The following is a 26,405-nucleotide window of genomic DNA, read 5'->3' as shown; positions in this document are numbered from 1 at the left end:
GTAAAAAGCATGGCACTGAGGAGGGGACAAGCTCTTTCATATACCGAATAATTTCTGTTCGTTTTAAATTTTAATGTTGATCCTTACTTTCAGTTAATTTTGTTTATTTAATCTTAAAAAAGACGCTAGTGGCACGCTTTCCTCACATTTACGTGTGATTATGATGTACGTGCATTCGGGGCCCAAAAAGACTATAGCAGAGTTGTCTGTTTATTCGGATTTAAACGATATTTCCCTTGGGGTGTTTTCAACATATTTGAAATTTCTCCCAAAAGGGCTGGAAACATGTAGCCTTTTTTGGGCACTGATTTCAGTAGCTCAGTGGGCAAACGATAGCAGTACAAAAACAATGGCATTGGCGCGAGATTTTTTAGACTAAACATCATGGACACCATTAGTCAACTGTAAAATGTCAATAGTTGTGTGATCGATCTCAATTTATTATTTAGTTTTCTATCATTAAAATTTTAATATTTGAAATTTCATTTCGTTTAAAATTAAATTTAAATTTTTCTTTATTAAATTATAAAGTCTCTTTATTGTTTCGTATTTAATTATTAGTATTATTATTTAGTTCTTTTAGTTTTCGAGCTGGAAGAAGCAAACGATTGAGGATTTTTTTTTATGATCAGGATGAAATTCAGCGCCGTTTTCGTAAATCGGCACCGAACATTAGAAAATTTTTCGATCTCAAATCAGCGCCGAAAAATGTTATGTGTGTCCGGCACTCAATAGAAAAATCGCCGTCAGCCGCTGTTTCCCCTAAAAAGGCTATTCGCCGCTGAAAAGAATACCAGCACAGCGTCGGGGTCTAGGAACATGGAAGCAAAAATACACTATTGTTGAACAAATCCACCAGAAACAAAAGTTCACAATCGAAATGGGTGACTTTCATTCAGCTTACCATCCTTTTGAAAATGGGCCTAAAACTTCGTTGAACGTCAAGTCGATAGTTGAAGCAAAATATTTAAAATAGCGGCATATGAGATCATGGCAGCTAGAAAAGGAGCAACAAAATTGCTGCAAACCATGTGGAAACTGATTATTGAAGACTATAAGGGCTTTGATCGCTGTATGAAAGAGGTACTTATTGTTTTGGTAAAACCATTTGGGGATTCTTGCAGTATTGGAAAGTTAATTCAATTAAACCTAGGCTAACAGAAAGAAACTTTCAAAAATGAAGAAAAGCTAATCTCCAAATAAGAGTGCAGGCATCCGCCTTTAAGGCTCTAAACACCCTTTTCCAGTTATCTATTTGTTTTATTGACTGGAAGGAAGTAAATTTTTTGCAGTTTGTATTATTAACTTACAAATAAAGTGAACACACCACTTGATCCCTTTTTGTGTTCTTTAAAAATAAAATAATTGCTTCTAGGCTATCAGAAATTAAAATTTTCCCACCCCTAACCCCCCTAATGTGCAAATATAGCCTATACCATGAATTTTAATTGGTAAAGTTTTAAATTACAAAATTCAGCACTATTTTTGGTAAATATGTACCAAATCATATTATTGAGTTAGGAATAAAGTGAATACACCAATTGATGCCTTTTTTACGCTTATTATGAATATAATAATCATTTCTATTGGAAATGATCTTCAGCCCCCCTAGCCTAACCCCACCCCCAAATGTGCAAATATGTATCCTGAATTGACATATATAGAGGGGTGGCAAAAATAATTTCCAATTGAAATGGTTTTATATTTGTAATCAGCATTGAAAAAAGGCATTGAATGGTATGTTCACTTTATTAGAAGCTCAATAATATGATTTTGTATATATTTACCCTATTTTTGTTGATGGCATTCAAAAAACTTGAAATGGTAGGAAAACATTTTATATTTGAGTTGCCTAATAAATGAGGTTTGAATTGTTATAAATAAGTATTTTTGAAATGTGCTACTCTTGGACAACTTGTTTATAAACTAGTTATGTGTTTTTAACCATTTTTCAATAATTTAACTAGCCTAGTTTTGATAACTTCTTTGTGTGATTACAATTCAGGGTATATATTTGCACATTAGGGAGGTGAGGGTGGGTAAATTTGAATTTCCAATAGAAGCAATTATTATATTCATGAAGAGCATTAAAAGAGGCATCAAGTGGTCTTTTACTTTATTCATAATTCAATAATATGAACTGTTAAAAATTTACTGGGAAGAGTTTTGTAGGCTGTTTTTAGGAATGATATAAATAAGCAGCCTATTTTAGAACATTTAAAATTTGTTTTCAGAATTTTATAGCGTCTCCTTCTGGAGAATAGGAATCCTACTAAACTGAAATTTTTGTGTTAATTTTTCATCATTAGTTGTATCATAATGCCAAAAAAGCCAAAATAAACAGAAAAAATTTATTTATTTATTAATACCAAATATGGTAAGCTTAACAGGCTTGTCACACTAAACAATTATAAAAAAGTCTATAACAATGTAAATAGGTTCTTTTATGTTATTTCGGGTGAAAATATTGATTGAGTCCTTCAAGATTAAACTGTTGTAAATTGGGCTTAATGAAATATCTCCAGTATCTCTCTTTATTGCTAAATTTTGGTTTATATATTTTTTTATCTCAATTACCTCTTTAAAAGTTTGTGGTACGCCATTCACAGTTGATATCAAGGTTGCCTTGTCAAACAGAACTAGATGGGTTGGATTTACAAAAATATGCAAAGCCAATGCTGAATCAGAGTTGTCATTGCTATTCTTTAATCTCAGGGACATATCTATTGAAATTTTGTGCTCATGCACAAAATTTCAAGACTAGAGAATAGAGAATTCAAGACTAGGATTAGTTTTTATAATCAAAATATCCAAGAAAGGCAGCTTACCTGAATCTTTGAGTTCCATTGTGAACTGGAGATTCAAATCAAAAGAGTTCAAATGTGCCAAAAAATCTCTTAGAGTCTTGTCCATGTTCCCAAACAGAAAAGATATCATCAACAAAACGAAACCAGATAGAGTGTTTTAAGTGGAAACTATTCAAAGCATACTGTTCTATGAAATCCATGTAAAAATTTACCAAATAAGGAGACAAGACAGTGCCCATGGATAAGCCCATCATTTGAAGAAAAAATTTGTTTTGGAATTTAAAATACAAGGAGAACTTGTTGCAAAGACAGACAAGGGTCATTATTGTATCAATTTCCAAAGTTTTGTAATCCGACCAAGCTGAATTTTCCTCTAATTTTCTTTGTAAAGCCTGCTCACATTTATGGACATTGCATGAAGTGTACATAGAAACTGCATCAAAAATAGATAAGACGGTATTTTCTGTTGTACTTTGATTTTTTTACTTCTTAACAAGATCTATGGAGTTTTTTATATAAGATTTCTGTGTGCTTAAAAGAGGCTTAAAAATGGTGGCTAAAAAGCTTCCTATACCCGTAGCTGGAAAACTATACCATGTTACAATTGGACGTAACGGAATATCTTTCTTATGGATTTTAGGCAGACCATAAAATTTTGTGGCTGAACAACCTTTGGGATAAAATTTTCTGTACATTTGAGGGGTAATTAGTCTAGTGTCTTTTAAAATTCCTAGTTCATTTCTTAACTTCTGTGTGGGAACATGGACAAGACTCTCTAAGAGATTTTTTGGCACATTTGAACTCTTTTGATTCAAATCTCCAGTTCACAATGGAACTCAAAGTTTCAGGTAAGCTGCCTTTCTTGGATGTTTTGATTATAAAAACTAATCCTAGTCTTGAATTCTCTATATATAGAAAGCCGACTCATAATGATCAATATCTACATTTTTCTTCCCATCACCCTCCTTCTGTGAAAAGAGGGGTAATAATCTCTTTAGTCAACAGAGTTTTAAGAATTTGTTCCCATAATCATATAAATTCTGAATTAAATTATGTCAAGGATATTCTTTTCTGCATTGGTTACCCAATCAAACTCATTGAAAATATAATAGTTAGACAATTAAAAAAGATAAAAGAACAAAATAGGGAGCTTGTCCCCCTTGATTCAGTTACACAGGCAATTGAGAAAAAAACTTTCATCATTTTACCATACATCCCGAAACTTGGCGATAAACTTGGAAAAATTTAAAAAAAAAACATAATCTTTCTGTTTCTTTCAAAACTGAACAAAAAGTTGAAAACTTTTTCAACTCAGGAAAGGATAAAACTGACCCTGTACTAGGTAATGGTGTCTACTGAATCCCGTGTTCTTGTGGAAAATTTTACATTGGTAGGACCCATCAACAACTGGGTGAACGTTTGCATGAGCATAAAATTTCAATAGATAAGTCCCTGAGATTAAAGAATAGCAATGACAACTTTGATTCGGCATTGGCTTCGCATATTTTCGTAAATCCAACCCATCTAGTTCTGTTTGACGAGGCAACCTTGATATCATCTGTGAATGGCGTACCACAAACTTTTAAAGAGGTAATTGAGATAAAAAAATATATAAACAAAAATTTAGCAATAAATAGAGATACTGGAGATATTTCATTAAGCCCAATTTACAACAGTTTAATCTTGAAGGACTCAATCAATATTTTCACCCGAAATAACGTAAAAGAACCTATTTGCATATCTAATGAAAACCGAAATTGTAGACCAGCTAAAACTATTGCAAGGCGAAAGATCCTTGCCCAATCATCTTGGTAAATTCATTTTCATTGATTCCTGCCTGGTTTTTATTCAGTGTCTGTTCTGTCTTTGTAGGGTAAACTTTGAAAGGTTAGATTTTCGTGTTTTTTTTTTGTTCTTTTTTGTTTAGCACTGAGGACGACTTGGCAGAGGTCCTTGTCGAAATATTTGCTTATATTTTGTCATTTTCATGATTCGCCACTGACTGACAAAATACTCGTTTTTTCACCCTTTTTGATTTTATTTTTCATTTTGTTACTTTCTCTCCTCTCTGAGTTTCATCTGTCATGTATAGCCAGTGTGGTCTAAGAATGTTTTTGCAAAAACATACAGTAACTGAAAACATTGAAAACATAATAACTGAAACATACAGTAGCATACCAAACCAACTGAAACATATCTATTAATAATTGAGACAAAAAAAAGTAAGTTTACAAAATAGCTGAAAATACACTGTCACAAATCAGCTAATACAAACATAAAAATATTCTCAAAATGGATTGTGATAGGACCTAGTATAGAAATCGGTAGAGGCTAAACTACCTTTGAAAGACTGGACTGTGGTACTTGCAAGTATTTCTGATGGAAGTGAATTCCAAGTCTTCCACACTCAGCTAGACAAAGAGTTTTTGCCTATTCTTTTCTGTGAACATGGTGGGTAAATTTTGTGTTGGTGTTGATGGGTACTACTGTATTCTGTAAAAGTGAAAAAGTGAGTTGGGGTGGTATTATCAATATTCCTAACAATGCGGAATGTATTCATTAGGTCAGGCCTATCACGTCTGAACTGGAGAGAAGGCAACTGTAGTCTTTGCATTCTCTGGTGGTAAGGTAGATGACTCAGGTATGGTATGAGTTTGGTGGCCCTACATTGCACTCTCTCAATCCTCTCTCTATCTCTCTTATTAAGGGGATACCATACTGATGAACAATACTCAAGTATTGGACATACAATGGATACATAAAGTGAAATCAGTGAATAAAGATTAAACTTAGAAAAAGTACACCTTAGACATAGTAATTGGTAATTCACCTTATGGGTGATATCTGATACAAGTTTATTAAATTTGAGACTTGAATCAAAGCAAATCCCAAGGTCACAAACATATTCCACACTTGAAATTGATTACCAACAATAAAGTAATGGTAATGTTGAGGGAATCTATGCAAATAGTGCACAGCATTGCACTTGGTTTTGTTAATGAACATAGAGTTTGCAGTACACCACTGGCCCAAAGCAACCAAATCCCCTTGAAGTAAAGAAATCTCATGTTCACTCATGACTGACCTGTAGATTTTTACATCATCTGCAAACATTTTTAAGGTCAAGTTCCTAACAATGTCTGGCAAATCATTGATAAAAAGGCAGAAGAGTACTAGCCCAAGACAACTGCTTTGTGGAACTCCACTTATGACAGACATGGGTGATGACAAAGCATCATCTACTGCAACCCCTTGGGTTCTATTTGTAAGATAATTTGTTATCCATGCTTTAGTTTATGGGTCAATACCATAAAGTTGACATTTGTTTATCAGAAATGGGATGGAAATTTTCTCAAAAGCTTTGGAAAAGTCAATATAAATACAATCAAACAAAACACCATTATCAGCCATCAATTGAAAATCATGAATCACCTCAAGAAGTTGCGTGTTACAAGATCGGCATTTATGGAAACCATGCTGAGCAGAATACCATAAATTATTTTCCTCAAAATGTGCTTGGATTCTACTCACTACAGTTTTTTTTTTTCATTATACAAGAAAAGATTGATGTATTTGAAATTGGTCTGTAATTATTGAAATGGGACTTTGAACCATTCTTGTACAATGGCTTAGTGATAGTTCTTTTCCAAGCTGAAGGACATTTACCAGATGAGAGACAAAGATTAAAGAGATATATGAGTGGTCCAGCAAGCACTGATGCAAGTTCACGTAACATCACATTGGAAAATCCGTCAATATCTAGTGCCTTTCCTGGATCAAGATTTTGGAGTGTCAGATAAACCTGCTGGACTGTAAACTCAGAATCATCAAATTCTTTTGTTAAATCTGGAGGATTAAACTGAGTGTGTGTTTGAGTAAAAACTGAACCAAATACCTTATTGAAAAGTTGTGATTTTACAAAATCATCATCTATATGTGAAAAAATGTAAAAAACATTTGTGAATACAAAAAGTAGGCCTATATTTTCAAATAAATAAGGAGTAGCTAAGTTCTGCTTTTTTCAACACATATGTCAAACAAGGTATTTTTGAATATATAAGTAGGAATTTCCTCCCCCCAGACCTCCCAGTCATATCCCCTGATCAACTACTTTGGCCACTGTGAAAAAAAATATTAGATTTTTCCTTCACTCTCACCGTACATGGCAGAATTTGTATATAATCAATTCATTTTTTTCCTGCTTATGTTTTGTTTTCTTTTTGAAATGTTTGTAAAAGAGACAAGAACTTCGCTTTTCACCAGCTAACTGTAAAGCAAAGGTGAACAAGTCTTATAACGGTTTCAATATCTAATGTTTTGTAATCCATCTGGTCAATATTATTTTCTAGTTTCTTTTGAAGAGCAAATTCACATTTTTTTATATCACATGATGTATTCATTGAAATGGCATCATAACTGGCCAAAATTGTGTCTTTTTTTATATGTTTTTTTTATATGGTTTTTTAATTTTTCCACAAGGTGTACTGAATTTTTAATGTAAGAAGCTTGCATTGACATAAGAGGATGGAAAATTGTGGATAACCATTTTCCAAGTCTGGAAGCTGGCAAACTCTGGAAGCTGGAATTTTTGGGAGACCATAGAATTTAGGAGCAGAGCACCCTTTAGGGTAAAACATTTTGTACATTTGTGGAGTAACAAGTCTTTCTTTTTGTAAAATTCCCAGCTCTTTTTGTACTTCACGGGTGAACTTGTTGGTGGGGTCTGACTATGTGTTTATAAATGTTGGACAAAATATCTGTAACTTTTTTGTTATATCAGATTTTTATCAAGGATAGCAGTTTTATTCCCTTTGTCAGCCCTGGTGATAATGATGTCTGGGTCTTTTGTTAAATTTCCAAGAATTTGTGTTTCCCAATTTTTTGAATTAGAGGAATAAGGAGTGAAGTCAAGAAGATTCCTAACATCCTCCCCTTGAAGTAAATCTGGATTTTCCACAATAACTCTTGAGCCAAATATATCTGCCTCCACACTGGATACTATCTCTGAGAAATTTACTCGTGGATGAGGAAAGCAAAATTTTGGTCCCTTAGACAAGATATGGATTTCTTCTGGTGTAAGAACTTTCGAAGATAGGTTCTCAATGGCTGGGCCAGGACAGAATCTAGGAAGAAAACGTCTGGAATTTTGAAATTATTTGTATAGTAATTTTAAAAACTTTTCTGATACGAGTAACCTGACGAAAGGAGTGTAACCTGACGCAGTGTAACCTGCCTAGAGGTTACACTGTAAAAGATGTCGAACTTTAGAGATCATGTTACTAAGGAAAAAACGTCGGTTTTTATGGTTTTTGAAATGTGGTTCAATGATTGAAAATCAACCCTATCACTAAATTTCAGTTCCAATTGCGTGCCTAGATTTAATCAAAACAAAGAGACTTTGGAAGAATTCTATGAAACCTACAATTCTCTAAAAAGTCTTGCTGGTTAATTAGATTTTTAGAAAAATCAAAATAATTAAGAACAGACTTGGTCATATGGTCTCTGTAAGCTTGTTGTAAATAATTTCTGAGACCACACTGTCTAATCATGACAAAATGAAACAATAGTAAAAAAAAAGAGAAAAACAAGGATTATACAAGCCAGTGAAGAATATGGACTAAAATGCAAATATTTTGGTCAAGACCTCCGCTTGACCATCCTCAGTGCAAGATAATAACATTAAAATTACTAATAAAAATCCAAGGATACTATAAAAAATTTCAAACCTTAAAAAAAAACACAAATAAATTTGAAGACCCTCTCCATGTAACAGTAAAAGGGTAACTGAATAAAAAATACAGTACTGAATGGGAATTCAATTTTTTAATTTATACAGAGCTTGTCGTAAGCTTGTCGTAAACAATTTCTGAGACCACACTGGCTAATCATGATAAAATGAAACAATAGTAAAAAAAGAGAAGACTGAGGATTATACAAGCCTGTGAAAAATATGGACTAAAATGCAAATATTTTGGTCAAGACATCCACTTAACCATCCTCAGTGCACAATAATAACATTAAAATTACTAATAAAAATCCAAGGGTACTATAAAAAAATTTCAAACCTTTAAATTTCAAAATACAGTACTGAATGGGAATTAAATTTTTTAATTTATACAGAGAATTTTTAAAAGCTAAATGCTTTCCAGGTAAAACATCGTCACAGATTAGGTTAGGTTGCAAAATGTGATTTTTTTTAATATTTAAGTAAAAACGATCAGAATTAATTAGTTCATTATAAATGGGGCTTAAATAGGTTTCTCCCGTTTCTCTGTAGTAGCCTTGGATTTGTATTAGTAATTTTAATGTTATTATTTTGCACTGAAGACGGTCAAGCGGAGGTCTTGACCAAAATATTTGCATTTTTGTCCATATTTTTCACTGGCTTGTATAATCCTCGGTTGTCTCTTTTTTTACTATTGTTTCGTTTTATCATGATTAGCCAGTGTGGTCTCAGAAATTATTTAGTGTTAAGGACACATCCTGCACACATCAGTCAGTAATGAAATAGTTGATGTTAATCAAACATTTGTGCAAAATTAAGCAGTGTCTTAGTACTGAAGGCATTACTCTACAAATTTTTTCTATTTTTTCTTTTTTTAGTTGGACTTGTTTGGCATTATGAACTAACTACTGATAAAACATTAACAAAAAAATTGTATCACTGTGTAAAATTAACCATACACCAACTCTCACCATATCTGGCAAAATTTTATGGAATAAATTCAGGGATGAAATGTTCATGTAAGCTTTCTTTTTAGTCCAGGGAGAAATTTCCATTATAGCTGCAAATTCCACACATAATGATAACAGGGATACAGCTAATCTAATGCTGACTCATGCACAATTTTTTGCATTCATTTTGAGCATTAGTGTTGAATATAGGCCAATTAAAAGAAACAAAAATTCCTTATTTTGCAAGCAAACCATGATGAAAGTCAAAAAAGAAATTATTTGAAATTGCATGCAAAAAACTGCAGCAACTATAATGTAGTTCGAACTCATAGTATGTGTAATGTTCAAAACAGTTACGGTGTTTTGCAGCTCAGTGCAAAAATTGCATTTATCCAAAATTTTTAAACTAGTGAAAATCAGGCATTAACCTGTTTGCCAAAAAAAAAAAAAACTATTTGCAATCTAGGAGACAGAATTAAAAAAGGAGAAAATTAGAAGCCTGTTTCTTATCAAATCCTATGAGTGTTTGCTTATATAACATGTGAAATCTTTGAATTCTATATGACGTAGCCCCAATATTGGCCAGAATGTACATCCTTGAACACTGTCAATGTGAATTGTAGAAACTGGCAATCCCAAATGTTTTTCTTTATGACCTACAAAGTGGGAGAGATCCCTTTACTTTGTTTTTGTTTGCTAGTTTCATTTGTAAATACGTCTTTGCTCTATGCAAGGTAAGAGGGAACAGCCTATATTTGGATCAATAGGTTTTTTCTGAACATCAACTTGGTAAAGCATACCAAATTGAGCCATATACTATAATTGTGTTGACCTTTTATTATTCAAATCCTCTAAGAAAAAAAAATCTTAGCCAAAACATGTTGTCCCCCTGTAATTACTTAGTATTTTTCTAATTTTTTGTTTTCTAGTTTCCAATACAATTTTTTTGTTGTATTCCGATGTAGCATTTTATTAGATTCTATTTGTATCTCCCATTTTTTTAAAAAAAAAAAGGAACTCATTTAAATTCTGAGACTAAAAATAAAAAAATAGAAAAACATTTAGTCATAAAAAAGTAAAAAGTATTACTTGACTTACAGTAGGTAGGTATGACCACAGTAAGTGATGACCAAAATGGAAGCCGGCCAGTAAAGCATCCATTACTTTAAGCTGAGTGAATGAAGTTAAAAGGAAAGGATTATGTAGTAGCATCTATGCTATTGAAAGTATTCTGTAGTATCACAGACACCTCCTCCTCCATCAAGGTTAGGCACTTAGGCCTGACCTTGGACAAATTTTGGCTTATAAAAGCACAACTTCTAGAAATAGACCTACAACTGGAGTGTATGTAGGATTTTTTTTGGGGGGGGGGCATTAACTTAATGCTACTGGAAGTTCAAAAACTTGCTAGTAATCCAGTCTACAGTTATTACAGTCTCTTTCTCTATGATTATTTAGATGCAAGGTTATCACTAAACTTATTTATTACTGTGGTACAACAAAAGAGTTTGATTAGTCAAATAGAAATTTCTAATATTAAGCCTTGCTAGACTCTGAAACATTAATGAAATTACTTGAATTCTATTAATGCTTCTTGTATTCTGATGTCTTAGTTTCTTAACAAAGTTGCTTAAAGCGTTGTATCCACCCTAAAATCTTGATTTGTTGAGAAATGTGCAAAACTGCTAATCTTCCCTCTCCATGTTCAATTCTGGAGGTAATATTTCAACCACTTTAATATTCTCAAAGACCCTGCCTGAAATCCTAAGAAGCTATCAAGAAGTCCTGTCAATTCTACTCCAAAGGTCTAAAGATACTGCTAAAAACTATACTTCTACTAGTTGAGAGGATGGTCCCTACCAGGGTTGTCTGAAAACTGAAAATGAATTGTTTTTCTTGGAAAATTTTAACCAGCGCTGGTTGATACCTCTTAACCATTTTTGTCTCGACACTTAGTGCTGCTTACATTTTCCATGTTTCTTTTACTCATACCAACATGAATAGTCATGCATCTTTTGCTTTGCAAGTTGATCTTCATATCTCTATGGTCCACCTCTGGTTCTATGTGCAAGTAGGATAAGTATTACTATATATTACTACTACTACTCACCGCAGCACCAAGCCGCCTGAGGCCAACACAGCTACGCACGCTTCTCCTCCACCCCAATCTATTCAAAGCCTCTTCTTTTACACCCGCCCACGAAGTTCCCATTTCCATTAAAACTTTCTTTATGATGTCCTCCCATCCCAGACGAGGGCGACCTGCTTTCCGTTTAGCCCTAGACGGTTGGACAAAAAGAACAATCTTCGGCAATCTGTTATCCTTTATCCGCACAACGTGCCCTAGCTACCTCAACCTTTCTTTCAGGATAGCCCTAGAGAGCGGTATTGAACCGCATTTTTCGTGTAGCCTATTGTTTGACATACGGTCAGTCAGCCGGGTACCCAGAACAATCCTTAAGCAATTTCTCTGGAAAACATCTAGCAAATCTTCATCCGCTATTCGGAGCATCCATGCTTCAGGGCCATATTTGACCGCCTTCATCACAGTAGCTTCTAATATTCTAATCTTGGTTTACAGACTTATCTTCCTTTTCTTCCAAACTTTTTTTTAACTGTGAAAAAACATCCTGAGCCTTGGCTATTCTACTTTTAACATCTTCACTGCTCCCACCATCATTACTAATAATACTACAAGGTAAGTGAAGCTGCCCATCTGATTCATCTTTTCATTGCCCAACGTCACCTTTTCATCCTCACTTATTCCTAGCCTTAGTGACTTATTCTTCTTAACATTAATTTTTAAAACTATTCTAGCACCCTGTACTCGCAAAACCTCTAAAACTTCATTCATTTTGCTCACACTTTCATCTAGGATGCTTAAATCATCAGCATAATCTAAGTCTAGGAGACTTTTTCTTCCCCATTTGATTCCATGGTCTCCCATTGCCTTTTCTGTGCTCCTTAAGACTAAGTCCATCAAAATAATCCATATAAAGGGGAACGGAACACAACCCTGCTTAACTCCTGATTTAATACAAAACCACCTGCTAACCTCGTTTCCTACTTTAAGCGCAGCAGTGTTATTCTCGTACATAGCACTAATAACTTTAACATATTTGTCTGGTATACCATACAAGGATAAAACCTTTACTAAAGCTCTTCTATCAACATAATCGAACGCTTGCTCATAATCTATAAAACTGAGGACCCTAGGTGTTTAACAACTTAGGCACTTCTCAATTATTAACCGAAGACTGGAAATTTGGGCGACGCATCCTCTATCGTGTCTAAAATCTCGCTTCTCTTCCCTTAAAACTTTGTCAACGGCATCTCTCAGTCTAAAATGTATCATATTACTAAGTAATTTACTACCTACAGAGACCAGACTAATGCCTCGATAATTACCACACTCATTTTTATCACCTTTCTTATAAAGTGGCTTAATTAAGGTTTTCCTAAAATCGTTAGGTACTTCCCCTTGTTCAAAAATCATATTCATAATCTTCAGTAGCTTATTTGTAACCTCCAAGCCACCATATTTAAGAAACTCATTTACCACCCAATCAGCAGCTGGGGCCTTTTTATTTCTTAATCCTTTTAGTACTTTCGTTAATTCCTCCTCACAAAACAAATCTTCCTTCACATCCAAGTGATCACAAACTTTTTCATTTTCCTCTATATCTTTTCCTGCAACTCTATCTCAGTTAAGCAAATTCTCAAAATGTTCGGCCCATCTCTCTTTAGTTTTTTCATTATCGCTAATTGTGGCCCGATTCCTATCTTTAACTGTGCCAAGTTCGGATTGACTACTCCCTCTCAATTTATTGACATGCCAGTACAATATTTTACTATTATGCCGTCTAGCTGCATCTTCCAGATCCTCGGCAATTTTATCCATGGCCTCCACTTCACACCTCCTTAGTTCATATTTCAATGCTTTCTTCACTTTCTTTACATTGCTTTTGTTTTCATATGATATATCACTCAGATAAGTCCTTTCTCCTTTCTATTAAACATAAAGCTTTTTCACTAATATTCTTAACTGCAGTTCTAGCTTTCTTCCGTAAGACACCTGCAACTTCACAAATTATTTTTCTAAAATTATTCCAACCATCTTCCACATTTTCAAATTTTGAACTCTCAAGTTTAGTATTCAACTGCTCCTGGAAATTTTCTCTCAAATTCTCATGCTGGAGTCTACGAACATCATAACTTCCCGGGAAGTAGTTACCCTTCCGATATTGCAGCTTTAAATTAACCCTTGACACTACTAAACTGTGATCTTTACTTTTAACATAAATAAGGGCACTCCTATATACCCTAGTATCATGTATTGATCCTGCCAGTCTTCGGTTTACTATAACATAATCAATAAGGTTTGCTGTCTTACCATCACGTGAATACCATGTTAACTTATGAATTATTTTATGACCAAATATCATATTGGTTATAACTAGATTGTTATACCTACAAAACTGCAAAAGTCTGTATCCTTTACTGTTTTCTTTTCCTACACCAAATTTACCTAGGCTAGGATACCATCTATTCCTATTTCTACTGACCTGGGCGTTAGAATCTCCCAGTAATAACATCATCTTTCTGCTTGGGGTCAAGTATATATTCTTTATTAGTTTTGAGTAAAATTCACCTGGGGCACTGCTATCTTTATGAGTCGATACTACAGGGCATATAATATAGTAATTGGCACTCTAAGCTTTCTAGTCATAAAATTAGTAGTTAATCTTCTATTATTATTACCTTCCCAGTCTAAAACAGACTTAGCAGCTTCCTTATTCATCATGAGCCCCACTCCCAGTCTATGTACCCCATCCTTCCTGCTGGAGTAAACAAATTCTATATTACCTAATTTCATGTTTCCTACCCCTGGGATATGAGTTTCTGAAACTCCTAATAAATCCAGTTCGAATCGTCTAAATTCGTCAGTCAAAATGTCGTTACAATAATCATTTTTTAACGTCGTAACATTCCAAGTTCCAATTTTCATGTTCTTTAAATCATTGAAATTATTTTCGCCTCAGGAAAAGCAATAATCCCGAATACCAGTGCGGGACGGGGATCACATATTTTCTCAAATCGACACCGAAGTGCTTAAGCCGGCTTAGAACTGGACAGCAAGAAGTCCCTGGGACCTCCATGAATGGAGGCTTTGTGCAATCCTGGGCCCATCTTGGTCACAACATGGTTTTTAGCACTTGGCGATGCTCTTCTATCAACAAGAGTCGAAATCCTGCACAGACAGTCTCAAGCCTATTACCTCCGACTTATTATATATTCATGCCTACAAATATTATGCTACTACGGGGAGGTATCCCATAATAGATAAATTAGCTAGGAAGAGGTTTTTCAGCCTGAAGACGCCCGTGAAAACATTCGAAGCCCGGCAGAATTGTCCCTTAGTCAGAATCCCTTGCGAATGTTGTGTTGTTTACTAGGCTATAATTTCCTCGAGGGGCGCCATTCCTCAAGTGGGCGTAGAGTTGACCGCAAGGTCCCCTGTCTTGCAGGTACCCCAAAAGGGTTTAGGCAGCCTTTTGCAGAGGCTGTTGTCCATAGATCTGGATCTAACGCCCTGCCGCAGTTGTCCTCCTATAAAGGATCCTCCCGCGCTGGTGTTCTGCATCACCATGCAATTTAACCCATTACTGGGATAAGGTTTGTAAGTCATGGGACTTGCAGACAAACCAGTGGGCCCTTTTGAGTGTACATTGGAGGCGCCTTCTTCCTCCTCCACCTGTTTTTATGACCCCGGACCAACGTGTCCCAGTTTCTATTATGGAACCCCAGGGACAAGGTCCCCCCTTGGTCCGTGCCTCCTATGGAGGTACCCTACATATCTGCAGGGGGTTCCCCTATCGCCACCTGGGGACACGCTGAATGGCCTAGGGGAGGCCAGGAACATAAGAATGAAATTAATTAAAAATATTGTGTTTCCTTTAAACATGGAGAATGATATAGTCTTCTGTATGACTTTAAATATCAAATTATTTTAGAGAAGTATGAATGAAGTTATACATAAGACTTTTTCGTTTTCTTATTTACTATAACTCAAACAATAGCTTATAAAACTAATATCTAGCCAAATTTCTATTTGTATTTTAAGGCCGTCAAAAGATTCTCAAGATTTCTTTTTGGAAGGGTGGAAAATACTTGGTGTTTTTCGGACTTGTATCATATACCCCCCAACCAAATATTCTTCAACTAAGTAGAATCTGTTTCTGTGAGGCTCAATCCTAAATATAAATAAAAGCTCAAGGAGCTCATAAATAAAAGCTTTCAGGAGCTCAAGTCTTTAATATCAGCATTTTTCACTCTCACATTTTTTGAAGTCCAATGAACAGGGGCGTAGCCTGATTTTTTTTTTTTTTTCACTATATATTAGTGGTAGCTTACTGCCATTTCTCTTCTAACTATTTCGAAATGTGATAGAAAATGCTTTTTAGATTAAAATTGCAGTGGTCTTTATGAGTTCTAACATCGCAAGATGTCTTGATAAGAAGTACAGATCAAGTACAAAGACTGTCAACTGATATTTCATTTGACTACTATGGCAATTTTTTCCTAAATCCAAAATTCTTGCTGAACTCTTCAATAAATTCAGATGAAGTCTTAAAATTCTGAGAAATTTTAGATTTCCATGGGTCCTGAGAAAAATATTGTCAAAGTAAAAGAGTCCTTGATACCAGGATAGATCTTGCTAGTGGAAGCATGAAGGGAATAGAAATACATGGCTAACAGTTTGAGGTGGATCCTAAAAATGCTTGAAATAGAAAGATATTTAATAGAAAGCAATTATTTGTAAACAAGAGGCATTTTATTGCTTTGAGGCATAAATTATCAAAGTGTACAGAAGGAAAAAAAGAGGTGACTTCTGCAAGCAAGAGAGATTAAGCCAAAATAAATTTTGTTTGAGATTTTTTTTTAATACATATTTGAAATAAATATTTTTTCATGGAAGTTTCTTTTTTTCTTAGGTATTAATAATTTCTGGTGGCAATGGGAAATGTGTTGCTGAGATGAAAGTTGAAGAACAACATACAAACAAGGGAGGAACTTTACATGGTGGGCTATCAGCATCTTTGGTAGATATGGTCTCTACACTTGCTTTGCTCACACATGAAAGACAAGCACCCGGTGTCTCTGTTAACATTGGTGTTTCGTAAGTACATCTTAAAGATTTAAAAACTGCTGGGTAAAGAACAATTTTAGACATGGGTGCACACATGTCTGACCCTAATAGGAGGAAATCTTGTAGGTTTTCTGGGAGCATAGAAGACCGGGTTTGGGGCTAAAAATGTCAGTTTTTTGGGCAAGGGCCCCTTAAACGGGCTCCCTTTCCCCCTTTCAGACAAGAAGGTCCTATAATAATTTAATTTTAAAATTAAGTCTTTGCAGAAGAAAATTCTCATTTTTGCAGAATGAGAATTTTCTTTTATTTTGCTATTGTGGATGTAGGCTATGCCATATACCAAACTTGAGGAAATACCAATAGCATGAAAAGTACTGTGTAGCCTATATTTCCAATATGAAGATTGGTCAAAGCAAGTGTTAATTTTCATTTTTGAATTCAAGTTTGAATATCTATTGAATTTATAATCATCAGAAAATTTAAGTCTTGTATTTTATTCTTTCCAAACTCTTGATTTTAAAGCTTATGTTTTCTGTGCAACCTTTCCTATTTGGCTCATGTTGAGAGTAGAGTTTTAAAATATTATATCAAATGAACGTTTTGTATTGCTTGTGAATTAAAGTTTATGAATTTGAGGCATAGATTAAGGTGGAAAAAGTCATAAACCTAAAATTTCATTTGATTCATGGAATATTGAACATGATTCATGTAAAGTAAAAAAAAATAATAACCCTATTTTACTGAACTTGGATTATGCCAACACTCTTCCATCTTATTGGTAAGTCATTTTGGCTTAAATAATTTAATCTCTTTGCCCCCCCTCCAGGAATTAGGATGTGATAGATTCTAAGTCATAGATCTGTGTGAACTTCTGGTGTTATTTGGCTTCTTCTGGAAAAAAACACCTGGAATCCACAAGACTCCTTTTGTCTTCTGGCGGTTTTTTTCAAAATATTCATTTGATGTTTCAAAAACCAATGCCATCATCATATAAACAAAAGGGCTTGTTTTTCCTTCATTATCAACACAATCTTTATATTAAACAGTTTTTTTTTCTATACAATTTTGAAGGGTTATAATACTCCCTTTTAACAAGTAACAAACACAATAACACAAAACAAAAGGAAATTTAGAAACGAGGGAATTGAATAACTTGTGGGAAGTGCAAGTACTCTAGCTGCTTATTCTCAGCAATTTAAGGCCTATAGGCTAACCGGTATCAATACGGCTCTTCCTACTTGTTCTCCTCTACACCGGAGAACTCTATGGGTATACTGACTCAAACAGAAAATCAATAATGCTTTTGCACAGACACCTTTCATCCCAATGTTATAATTGACATCAATATCTTTATTTATTTTTAGCCTTTCAATTGTGGGTTGGATATTTGCTGCCATGTAAATTGTGTTCTAGCTTTCAAAAATAATGTGTTGCAAAATCTCGGGCACATTTAAACAAAATCTATAATTTGTTTCATCCCTTTTATTCCATTCATACTTTTCCTTGCTTAACATTTTAGAGTTTCGGTTATCATTGAACTGAGTCGCTCCTTACTTGCGGTTTGTTACCACAAACTGTTTGCTCAGAGAGTCACTCTTTATTCTGAAATAAGGAACATTTAATTTCCCACATGGGGCAGATGAAAATAGGAGGTAAGAACCGTCTCTGAGGTATTCTCCGTCGTGTTGTGTCACATTGAGTGTGGGACCTGGCGTTGATAGAAACGAGTCTATCCACTGTAGAATTTTCCAACAAATCAGCCATTTCATTAGAGTGTATACCCTGATGACTTCAAACGTGTTGAAACTGGATAACAATATTTCTCTCTTGTTGGTCAAAGAGAAGACTCCTAAGGCAGTACAGGTCTGAGTCAGGTGCCGATTGTGTACTTTAAAAAACAACCGTAAAGCTGACTTTGAGTATGAGAAGACAATGCACTTTTTTGAAAGAGGGGGTTGTGCTTTAATTACCTTAAGCACCTCAGTTATAGCTTTGATCTCAGCAGTCAGGACGGAAGATCTATTTGCCATAGATCTATGTTCGCTAATCAAGCCTTTGTTTTGAGAAAAACTCAAAAGAAAGGCTTGATTCTGACACAGAATTCAGAACTGAGTTTTCAAGTGGGTGGGAGAGAGCAATCGTTTAGAAAGGGTTCTTGCCAGGAAAGTGTTATTTTTTGCATTTTGAAAAATTTAACTTTTCACAAATGCCTTTCTGACCCATTCCTCAACAGATGCCTATGTTAGACAGCCTGAAATTTTGACTTTTGAGCTTAATTTTGGTATTCTTGATCACATACACACACAAACACTCAAAATTTGTTTGCTCAAACTCCCCAGAAAAATATCTATCCTAGAGGCAAGCTAATTCATAATGTAATCTATACTAAGATACTTCAATTGACTATTCAAAGTTCTTTTTATTTCTTAGAAAATTTCCTTAATATGATCATGGACGTAAGCAGCATCTTGTCTAGCGGGGGGGGGGCCGCCGATTCTGCGATGGAGGGGGACTTATAAATGCTTCCCGAGGTCCTTTGAATATTAGAAACTCATCATTCTGTATTTCGCTAAAACTCGGTCTTTAGTGTTTTCCATGTTTAATTTTCTGGTCATAATATAACATAATAAACCCACCATCCTACTTCCAATTTCCAGATAACATAAACACCATAAAAGCAATTTGACAGAAATCACATTAAGGCTAGATAACAGCTTCTTGTTCTAAGAATTCAATTCAAAATTTTTAAGTTGGGCAATATTAAATATCAAAATTGGTATAGGGGAGATCGGCCCACGATCAGCATGGCCAATGTTTAGTGAAAGCAAATAATCTCAATATAAAAACCTATGGGGACTTCTGGTAAATTATAAAAGCTCTGACAGATGGCAGTGAATTTTTTGAAATGTCTGGCCTTGATTAATACTTTTACCAGAAATATCAGATTGGATCATGTTTTATGGTGACTAAATCTGAAATTTTGTGCAATGAAGGACTACGCCTAATTACGAATGCTAGAAAATTCATTAACTCGCGTTGTATTCTCTTATTATTTGCCTGTCTTTTGGCATCTTCCAAGACGTGCCATCTTCACCGGTTTGCTTCTTCTTCTTCTGTTTCACAGCAGGCGGGCTTTTCAGTTGATACTATTTAGGCTTTTTCCTTTTGCTTCACTCTGTGGGCTAGAGAGCTTCTGGCTTGGTTGTCTCTTATTTATTAGATATTCTCAGATATCTTTCAGTAGAGCTTTCAACTCAAGCAGTTCAAATATAAGATGATAGATATCGATTTCTGTGCTCTGTGTGCAGGTATAGTTGGCTTGGCTCTTGGCTGATAGTGAGATTTTGTGGTGTTTGAAGCACTTTCACAGTTTACAATGCAAGGTATGCTGTATAGACGTCAGCATATTACATTCAAATAGGCAGTGGTCAATTGTTTAATTATTCATAATACAATACCTGCAAAGAGGGGACAGGAGAAGTGAACCACTTGAATTAGGAAACTGATACGAGAATGCAAGAAAATTTAGTCCATTTCTTCCAGAACGAATTCTATGATAAATTTTAGAAAAATACTTATTGGGAAAGGGGGAAAGAGTAGGATTTTTCTTATTAAACAAAATATCTGATAGTCTCCATCGGTAAATATCTCTAATGGGGATTGGTCTCCCACTTGGCTGCTCAATATTTATAGCATATTTTGCTATTTCATCAACCTGATGATTACCACTTATCCCAGATTGGCTAGGTATATGCTGAAGATAAGTTCTAATGCCACTTGAAGCAAGATTATCTATAATACTAAGACAATGATAAGTGTCAATATCCAGCTTATACTGAGGAGCTGAAGACAGCAACTCAAGGCTTGATAAAGAGTCAGAATAAACTATAATATTACTTGAATTAGCAATCAAGGGTTTATTTTCCATAAGGTGTTCTAATGCCATGATTATGGCATTTAACTCTGCAGACATTATGGATACATTATTATACAATCTCTCACCCATTGCAATTTTCAGGGGAGGAAGGAAAGCACCACTTGCTACCTTCTTATTCATTTTGGACCCATCAACAAAGATTTGGAAATAGTTTTTATAAGTAATTGTATTAATTTCAGCGAATTTTTTCTGGACAAAAGCAATGGGGGTTAAATCTTTAGTCCACCTTGAGAAATAAGTATTTATTATGGGGGTTGACCAATTCCATGGAGGGGATTGGGGGAAAGTAGGTGCAATAGACTTTGTGGGTACAGGGAACTTCTTCTGAATATTGGCATACTCATCTGCAATGCCTCTATACATGGCGGGATTTCTTAACCAATTATGTAGGGTGTGTGAACTATTTCATTCAATTTTTTTAAGATGTTTTATCAAGAGAAAGCTACGCCTCTCCCTTATTGTTGTTAATCCACTCTCCATAAGCAGAAAACTGGTGATTTTGGGTATCCTGAGACCAAATATGAGACGTATTATATCGTTTTGTATTGTTTCAATTTTTTGCATCTGGGTCTTTGCACATGCACCATAGACGATGAGCCCATAGTCAATATGGGGTCTTATATGTGATTTATAAAACTGGAGTAAGTTATTACAGCCGACTGGGATGAAGTCTTTTTAGTATACTTGTTTTTCTGTAGCATTTTTTTATTGTGTTTGAAATGTGGAGGTAAAAATTAAGTTGTTGGTCAAGCATGAGACCTAGGTAAGGTCTCATGCATTAATATGATTATCTTCTGGAATAGTTGTTCCATTTAGAGTTAGTCTTGCATTAACATGATTTCGCTTTTGGTGAAATTGGATTACTTTTGACTTGGTAGGTGCAATGGGTAAATCTGAATGTTGAGATAATTTTTCAAATTGGAAAAGTGACTTTTCCAGCTTTGACTGTGCAATCTCAAAGATGTTGCCAGATGACCATAGTACCAGATCATCAGCATATTGTAGATTCGTGTGGGGGAGGTTCCTGTCCCAGAGATATAGGGCAAAGAGGAGGCAGCTGAGGGCTGCTCCCTGAGGAAGGCCTTTGGTTATTGTCTTTTGGGGTGAAGAGGCTGAACCTACACAAACAATGAAACTTTGCAATTCTATGAAAGATTTTATAAAAGATACTAGCTTGGGGGTAGTCCAAGGTTTGCAAGTTTATTTAAAAGGATTTGGTGGTTTACATTGTCATATGCCCCTTCAAAATCTAGGAAAGCTGCAACTAGGACATTATTTTTTGAGAATGATTCACTTATTGCATTTGTTAACAATATGAAAGCATCTGTTGAGGAATGGTGTTCCTGAAACCAGTTTGAGTGTGAGGGATCATATTATTTGCTGTTAATATTTTTTCATTCATTGGGATGGCGAATTCCCACGATCGGCCACAATACCCGGGGTGGTTCGGCATGTACTACCAAGGTGTCCGAAAGTGGGCTATGCTTGTAAAAGCTGTGTAAACAGCATATATTAAGGTTTAAGGCAAGCTCAAAACTTGATTTGCTTGCTTGAACTTGGCAAGCTCAAAGCTCAAAACCCTGTCAGACCAGTAAATGAACTGAATTTTTTTTTTCCTCTTAAATTTCATTCAAGATACAATGCTTAAAAGTAAAACAGAGGAGAAAAGAAAGAAAGGCGGCTGGGGTCCAGAAGGAAAGAAAATAGCAGTCTTTCTTTTCATTACTAAAAGTATAAAAGTACCAGACAACTGGAAATGCAAAGGTAGTGGGGAGACAGTGGAGGAATTGCAAGTAAAAATTGGTACCCTGGTTTTATGACTAGCTTCAAAACTCTATCAGTAAGAACGCCAGAAGGTACAAGCTTAGGACGCGCAAATGCTTTCAACCGTCACACTGTAGGAGTTTTTTTTGACAACCCGGAGCAAGGTCTAGATAAACAAATGTTCAGACCGCAAGACATTTGGAATGTTGACGAATTGGGTCTGAAAACATCGACAAGCCTGGTAAGATCATTGCACAGCGAGGCCACAAGTCAGTAGGGAAGTTCACCTCAGTAGAAAGAGGTCAGTTGACCACGATTCGTGCTGGTGTTAATGAATTGGGAAAACAGTACATCCTCCATTTATTTCCCCTGTAAAACAGTATCTGGAAATTTTACTTGTGGTAGATTTACCAGGAGCCATCATGATCTGCTCAGAGAATACTTCTGGCTGGATGACTTCCTCCCATTTATTGCTTTACTTGCAGTATTCTATCAAGCAAGTCAAACACTCCAAACAGTCACCACTATTTCTGAAAATAGACGACCAGATCAGCCGATACATCATTGATTTGCTTGATCTTGCTAAAAATAATAGTGTTGTACTTTTAACTGTCCCTCCCCACACTACTCACAAACTACAGCCTCTAGACAGAACAATCATGGGGCCTCTTAAGGCCTACTCCAAACAGGAAGCTGCAAGTTTTATGACTGCCCACAAATGTAAAACTATATCAGTGTAAAAAATTGTTGAGCTGCTTGGGAAAGCATATCCAAAGGCTTTCACTCCTGAGAATGTAATCAGTGGGTTCAGAGCAAGTGGGCTCTACCCCACCAACAGAAATGTCTTCAAGGATTAATTCCTCTCGTTATATGTCTCAGAGAGAATACCTACTACATCTAGTGGAGCACTTACCAGAGAAGTTTCTATGCTCAGCGCAAGTCCTGTGTGACATTTAGACTCCTTCTTTAACATAGACCTCGAGACGGACGCAGCACAGGTTCTGTCTCTAAATGAGAAGAAAAGGTTAGCAGATAAGTAAGGGAAAAAATATGAAAAAGTCAGAAGTTCTCACTGACACCCCTGTACTGCTGGGGTAAAACGCATTACTGCTTGGGTAAAAGCTGCATCTGCCAAGAAAGCCCTAGTCCTGGAAAGGAAGAAAGTCAGAGAAGTGAAAAGGCTAAGACTTCAGTATGGACGTTGAAGACGAGCCCCCTACCAGCAACTTTCAATTTGACATTGAGAAAGTCAAGACTTGTTATTGCATCATGTTTGAGCTGAAGAGCAAGAAAGGGAAAGCTGTTCACTATATTATCATGTCGAAAAAGTAGCACTGAAGAACTTAAGGTCCACTTTTTGAAGGAGACTAGAATAAGAGATTTTGCGCTAACTGACGAGACATATAGTTTCTTAAAGACAGAAGTTGAAATGAAACTGCAACCACTGAAAGGTGGAACATCAAGATTAGCAGAGCGGCTTACTTTTGGTGTTGGTCAGTCAATTTATGATTTGAAGTTAATACTCTCTAGTTTTTTTTTTTTTAACCTTACTGAAATTGATTTTGTAGTTGTTTTTTTTTTTTTATACTGACCAAATTCTTTCATAACGTTGTAGCTGAAAAAAAAGTTTTAATGTTTCCCTGTCCACTTTTCTGTTTCTTTTGTCAGGTGGCCGCACTTAAGCAAGAGACAGTTGAACCAGTACCGGAGTGGCCCAGGTTTGCCACTATTGACCATTTGGATAGAGATGCATCCAGGTGGAACAATGCTGGGGTTCGAGATGGTATTTGACCTTTGCTTTGGCATACTCGGCAACTTCTTCTCGCTTGAATCAATTCCTGGAGAATTAAAAAAGTCAAAACCTGTTGATCGTGGGCCAATCTCCTATCTATCTAGTGGATCAAAAATCAATATTGAATATCGAAAGGTAAATGTCGATATTTGGAAATTCCTGTTTTTTCCAGCTTTTTCAACCAATCTACCAGTGAACATCTAATCAAAAAAATTCCAGCATACGGAAAGTTCTCGGTAATATCTAGTGTAAATTTGAAGTTCTAGGGGGGGGGGCAGCTCTCCTCATTTCCTTACGCCGACCCTATTTTTTTGAAAAGAGTGGGACTGAGGACCCAACAATTCTTCAGTAACTAATGTGTTTTACTTCTTAAGAGAATGAAAAGAATTTTTTTATGCTTAAGAATGTGTCTGCAAAAATTCTGGGAGAAGATTTTAGTTTTAGATACTAGTTAACTTGTAGACGCTCTAGGGTCCTTTAATCTATGCTTGAATTTTCATTTCTATTTTTAGGAAAATTACGTGATGTTGGCATAGCTTTATTGTGTACCTGAGTGAAAGGTGGGGGCTGACTGTGATTTCGCTGTGAATTTTGGTTATTAATTTAAGAACATTAAAGAAGGAGGAAACACTTTTGGATTCTAAATGTACATGATTGAACTTGCTTTTTATTGTAGCGTTATTTTTAGGTACCTAAAAGCCGCCAAAATTGGAGAAGAAATAGTCATAGAAGCAAGCACAAGTAAAGTCGGAAAAACTTTGGCATTCTTAACAGTTGACATAAAAAATAAAGCTACCGGTGATTTGATTGCTCAGGGAACCCACACGAAGTACTTAGGATGAATCAATTCATTTTAATTTAATAGTAATTTTATTCAGGAGTAAACTTTGAATAAATTTTTTTTTCAAAATTTATGTATAAAAATGGACAGAAATTTTCTAGAAAAGCTAGAAAGTTGGAGAACAAATTACAGCCGATTTTTCTGACTTGATCTTATTTAGCCACCTACAAAAAAAACGAACAAAACGGTAGAGATCTATTTTTTCTATCACTCTTGGATCATTCTACTCAAAGTATTGTCACTTCATTTGGTAGTGTATTCTACTTAGCATCTAAAACAAATCCCAATAAACCCATTTTTGGGAAATCAGCATTTGAATGAGGCCATCTTTCGTAACGAACTAGCTTCTACAAAGAAAAAGATATATAATATGAGCAGTTTTCAATATATCACTATCTTATTTGAAAAAGAACAGTACACAACTCACACAGTAAAGCACAGAAAATTACATGTGTGACAAGTAATGGAAATTTTCTATCAATAAGTGTCAAACTCAGAGCCTGCTGCCAACAAGGCAAGTAGCTTTGACCACTGAGCTGAGATATCCAAACGAACAATTACACAATTAGTTTAACTTTACTGCTCAGAGAAAGAATTGAAATGCACATTTCTGCACATATTTAATGTGCATAATTATGCATATTTAATGCATAGGACGATTTTAGCGACAAAATGAAAATTGCCGTTACTGAGTTTACCATATTTAGAATGTGTCATCATAAGAACAGCTCTGTTAGTTCAAAGTTCGATATGTAGGATTTTCGCCAAACTTAGGTTTATAGCTAATTCCCTTGAACGCTACATGCTTTATTGATTGGTCCAATCCATCTCTTCTTATCTTATTTGGTTCTCAAGACACTTGCAGTCCCGAAGATATCAAAACAAAAACATTTTCATTTTATACTGTTCTATGATACAAAACAGTACCACATTTTTGCCAGGTTAAAGTGTGAAAACAATTGAGCAAAACTTATTCGTTAAATTTGCCAACGCTTTTTTGTATGTCAAAATTCAAACATTAACAATCTGCCATTATCAAATATTATCATTTGGAGTTTGTCCTCTCTTTCTGCCTTTTCTCCTAAAAACTCTTGAAGAGCTGCCAGCGTATTGCCGGACAATTCTTTACTTATATCTTCTAAATTTGAGTTGTCATTGCCAATGCTGTGCTGTGTTCTCAGACCACGTCGTGGCTTTAATTGTCTTTAAATAAACAATTTATTTGTAGAAGCAGTAAAATCTGTATTATACAATAAAGCAATAAAAACTACTGAATATTCCATCGAAAATGACGACCAACAACAAAAAAGGACATGAAGGATATAAAATTCCTCTCTTTTCCTTTGGGGTGGAGGCGAGATTGCATTTTGGGAGGGGGCAACCCATTTTAGAATGAGAATATATAAATGGATATCATAAATATGAGCCTTTGGATAAGG

The 26,405-nt window shown here is 35.2% G+C and overlaps 2 protein-coding genes across 2 annotated transcripts in view; both read left to right on the top strand.

The window, feature by feature from the left end:
- l(3)mbt (lethal (3) malignant brain tumor) overlaps nt 1–26,405 on the top strand; it is a 194,271-nt gene that overhangs the window by 83,765 nt on the left and 84,101 nt on the right. The gene's annotated exons all lie outside the window — the stretch shown is intronic.
- On the top strand, nt 976–25,029 carry LOC148947181 (acyl-coenzyme A thioesterase 13-like). The gene is made up of 3 exons (XM_089097308.1): nt 976–1,083; nt 16,478–16,662; nt 24,814–25,029. Exons 1-3 carry the CDS (start codon nt 991–993, stop codon nt 24,965–24,967), a joined length of 432 nt encoding a protein of 143 aa, XP_088953434.1. The 5' UTR covers nt 976–990; the 3' UTR covers nt 24,968–25,029.

The sequence above is a fragment of the Artemia sp. Qi Xiang Cuo genome, chromosome 11, assembly GCF_049724085.1.
Source record: "Artemia sp. Qi Xiang Cuo chromosome 11, ASM4972408v1, whole genome shotgun sequence".
Lineage (NCBI taxonomy): Eukaryota > Metazoa > Arthropoda > Branchiopoda > Anostraca > Artemiidae > Artemia > Artemia sp. Qi Xiang Cuo.
This window is presented reverse-complemented; position numbering and strand designations above follow the sequence as displayed.

Excerpts from the sequence above, each read along its gene's own strand:
- LOC148947181 (XM_089097308.1), top strand. The coding sequence starts at position 991 with ATGGCAGCTAGAAAAGGAGCAACAAAATTGCTGCAAACCATGTGGAAA. Across the intron at positions 1,084-16,477 it reads TTGATCGCTGTATGAAAGAG|GTATTAATAATTTCTGGTGG; the intron begins GTACTTATTGTT and ends TTTTTTTCTTAG. Across the intron at positions 16,663-24,813 it reads TCTGTTAACATTGGTGTTTC|GTACCTAAAAGCCGCCAAAA; the intron begins GTAAGTACATCT and ends CGTTATTTTTAG.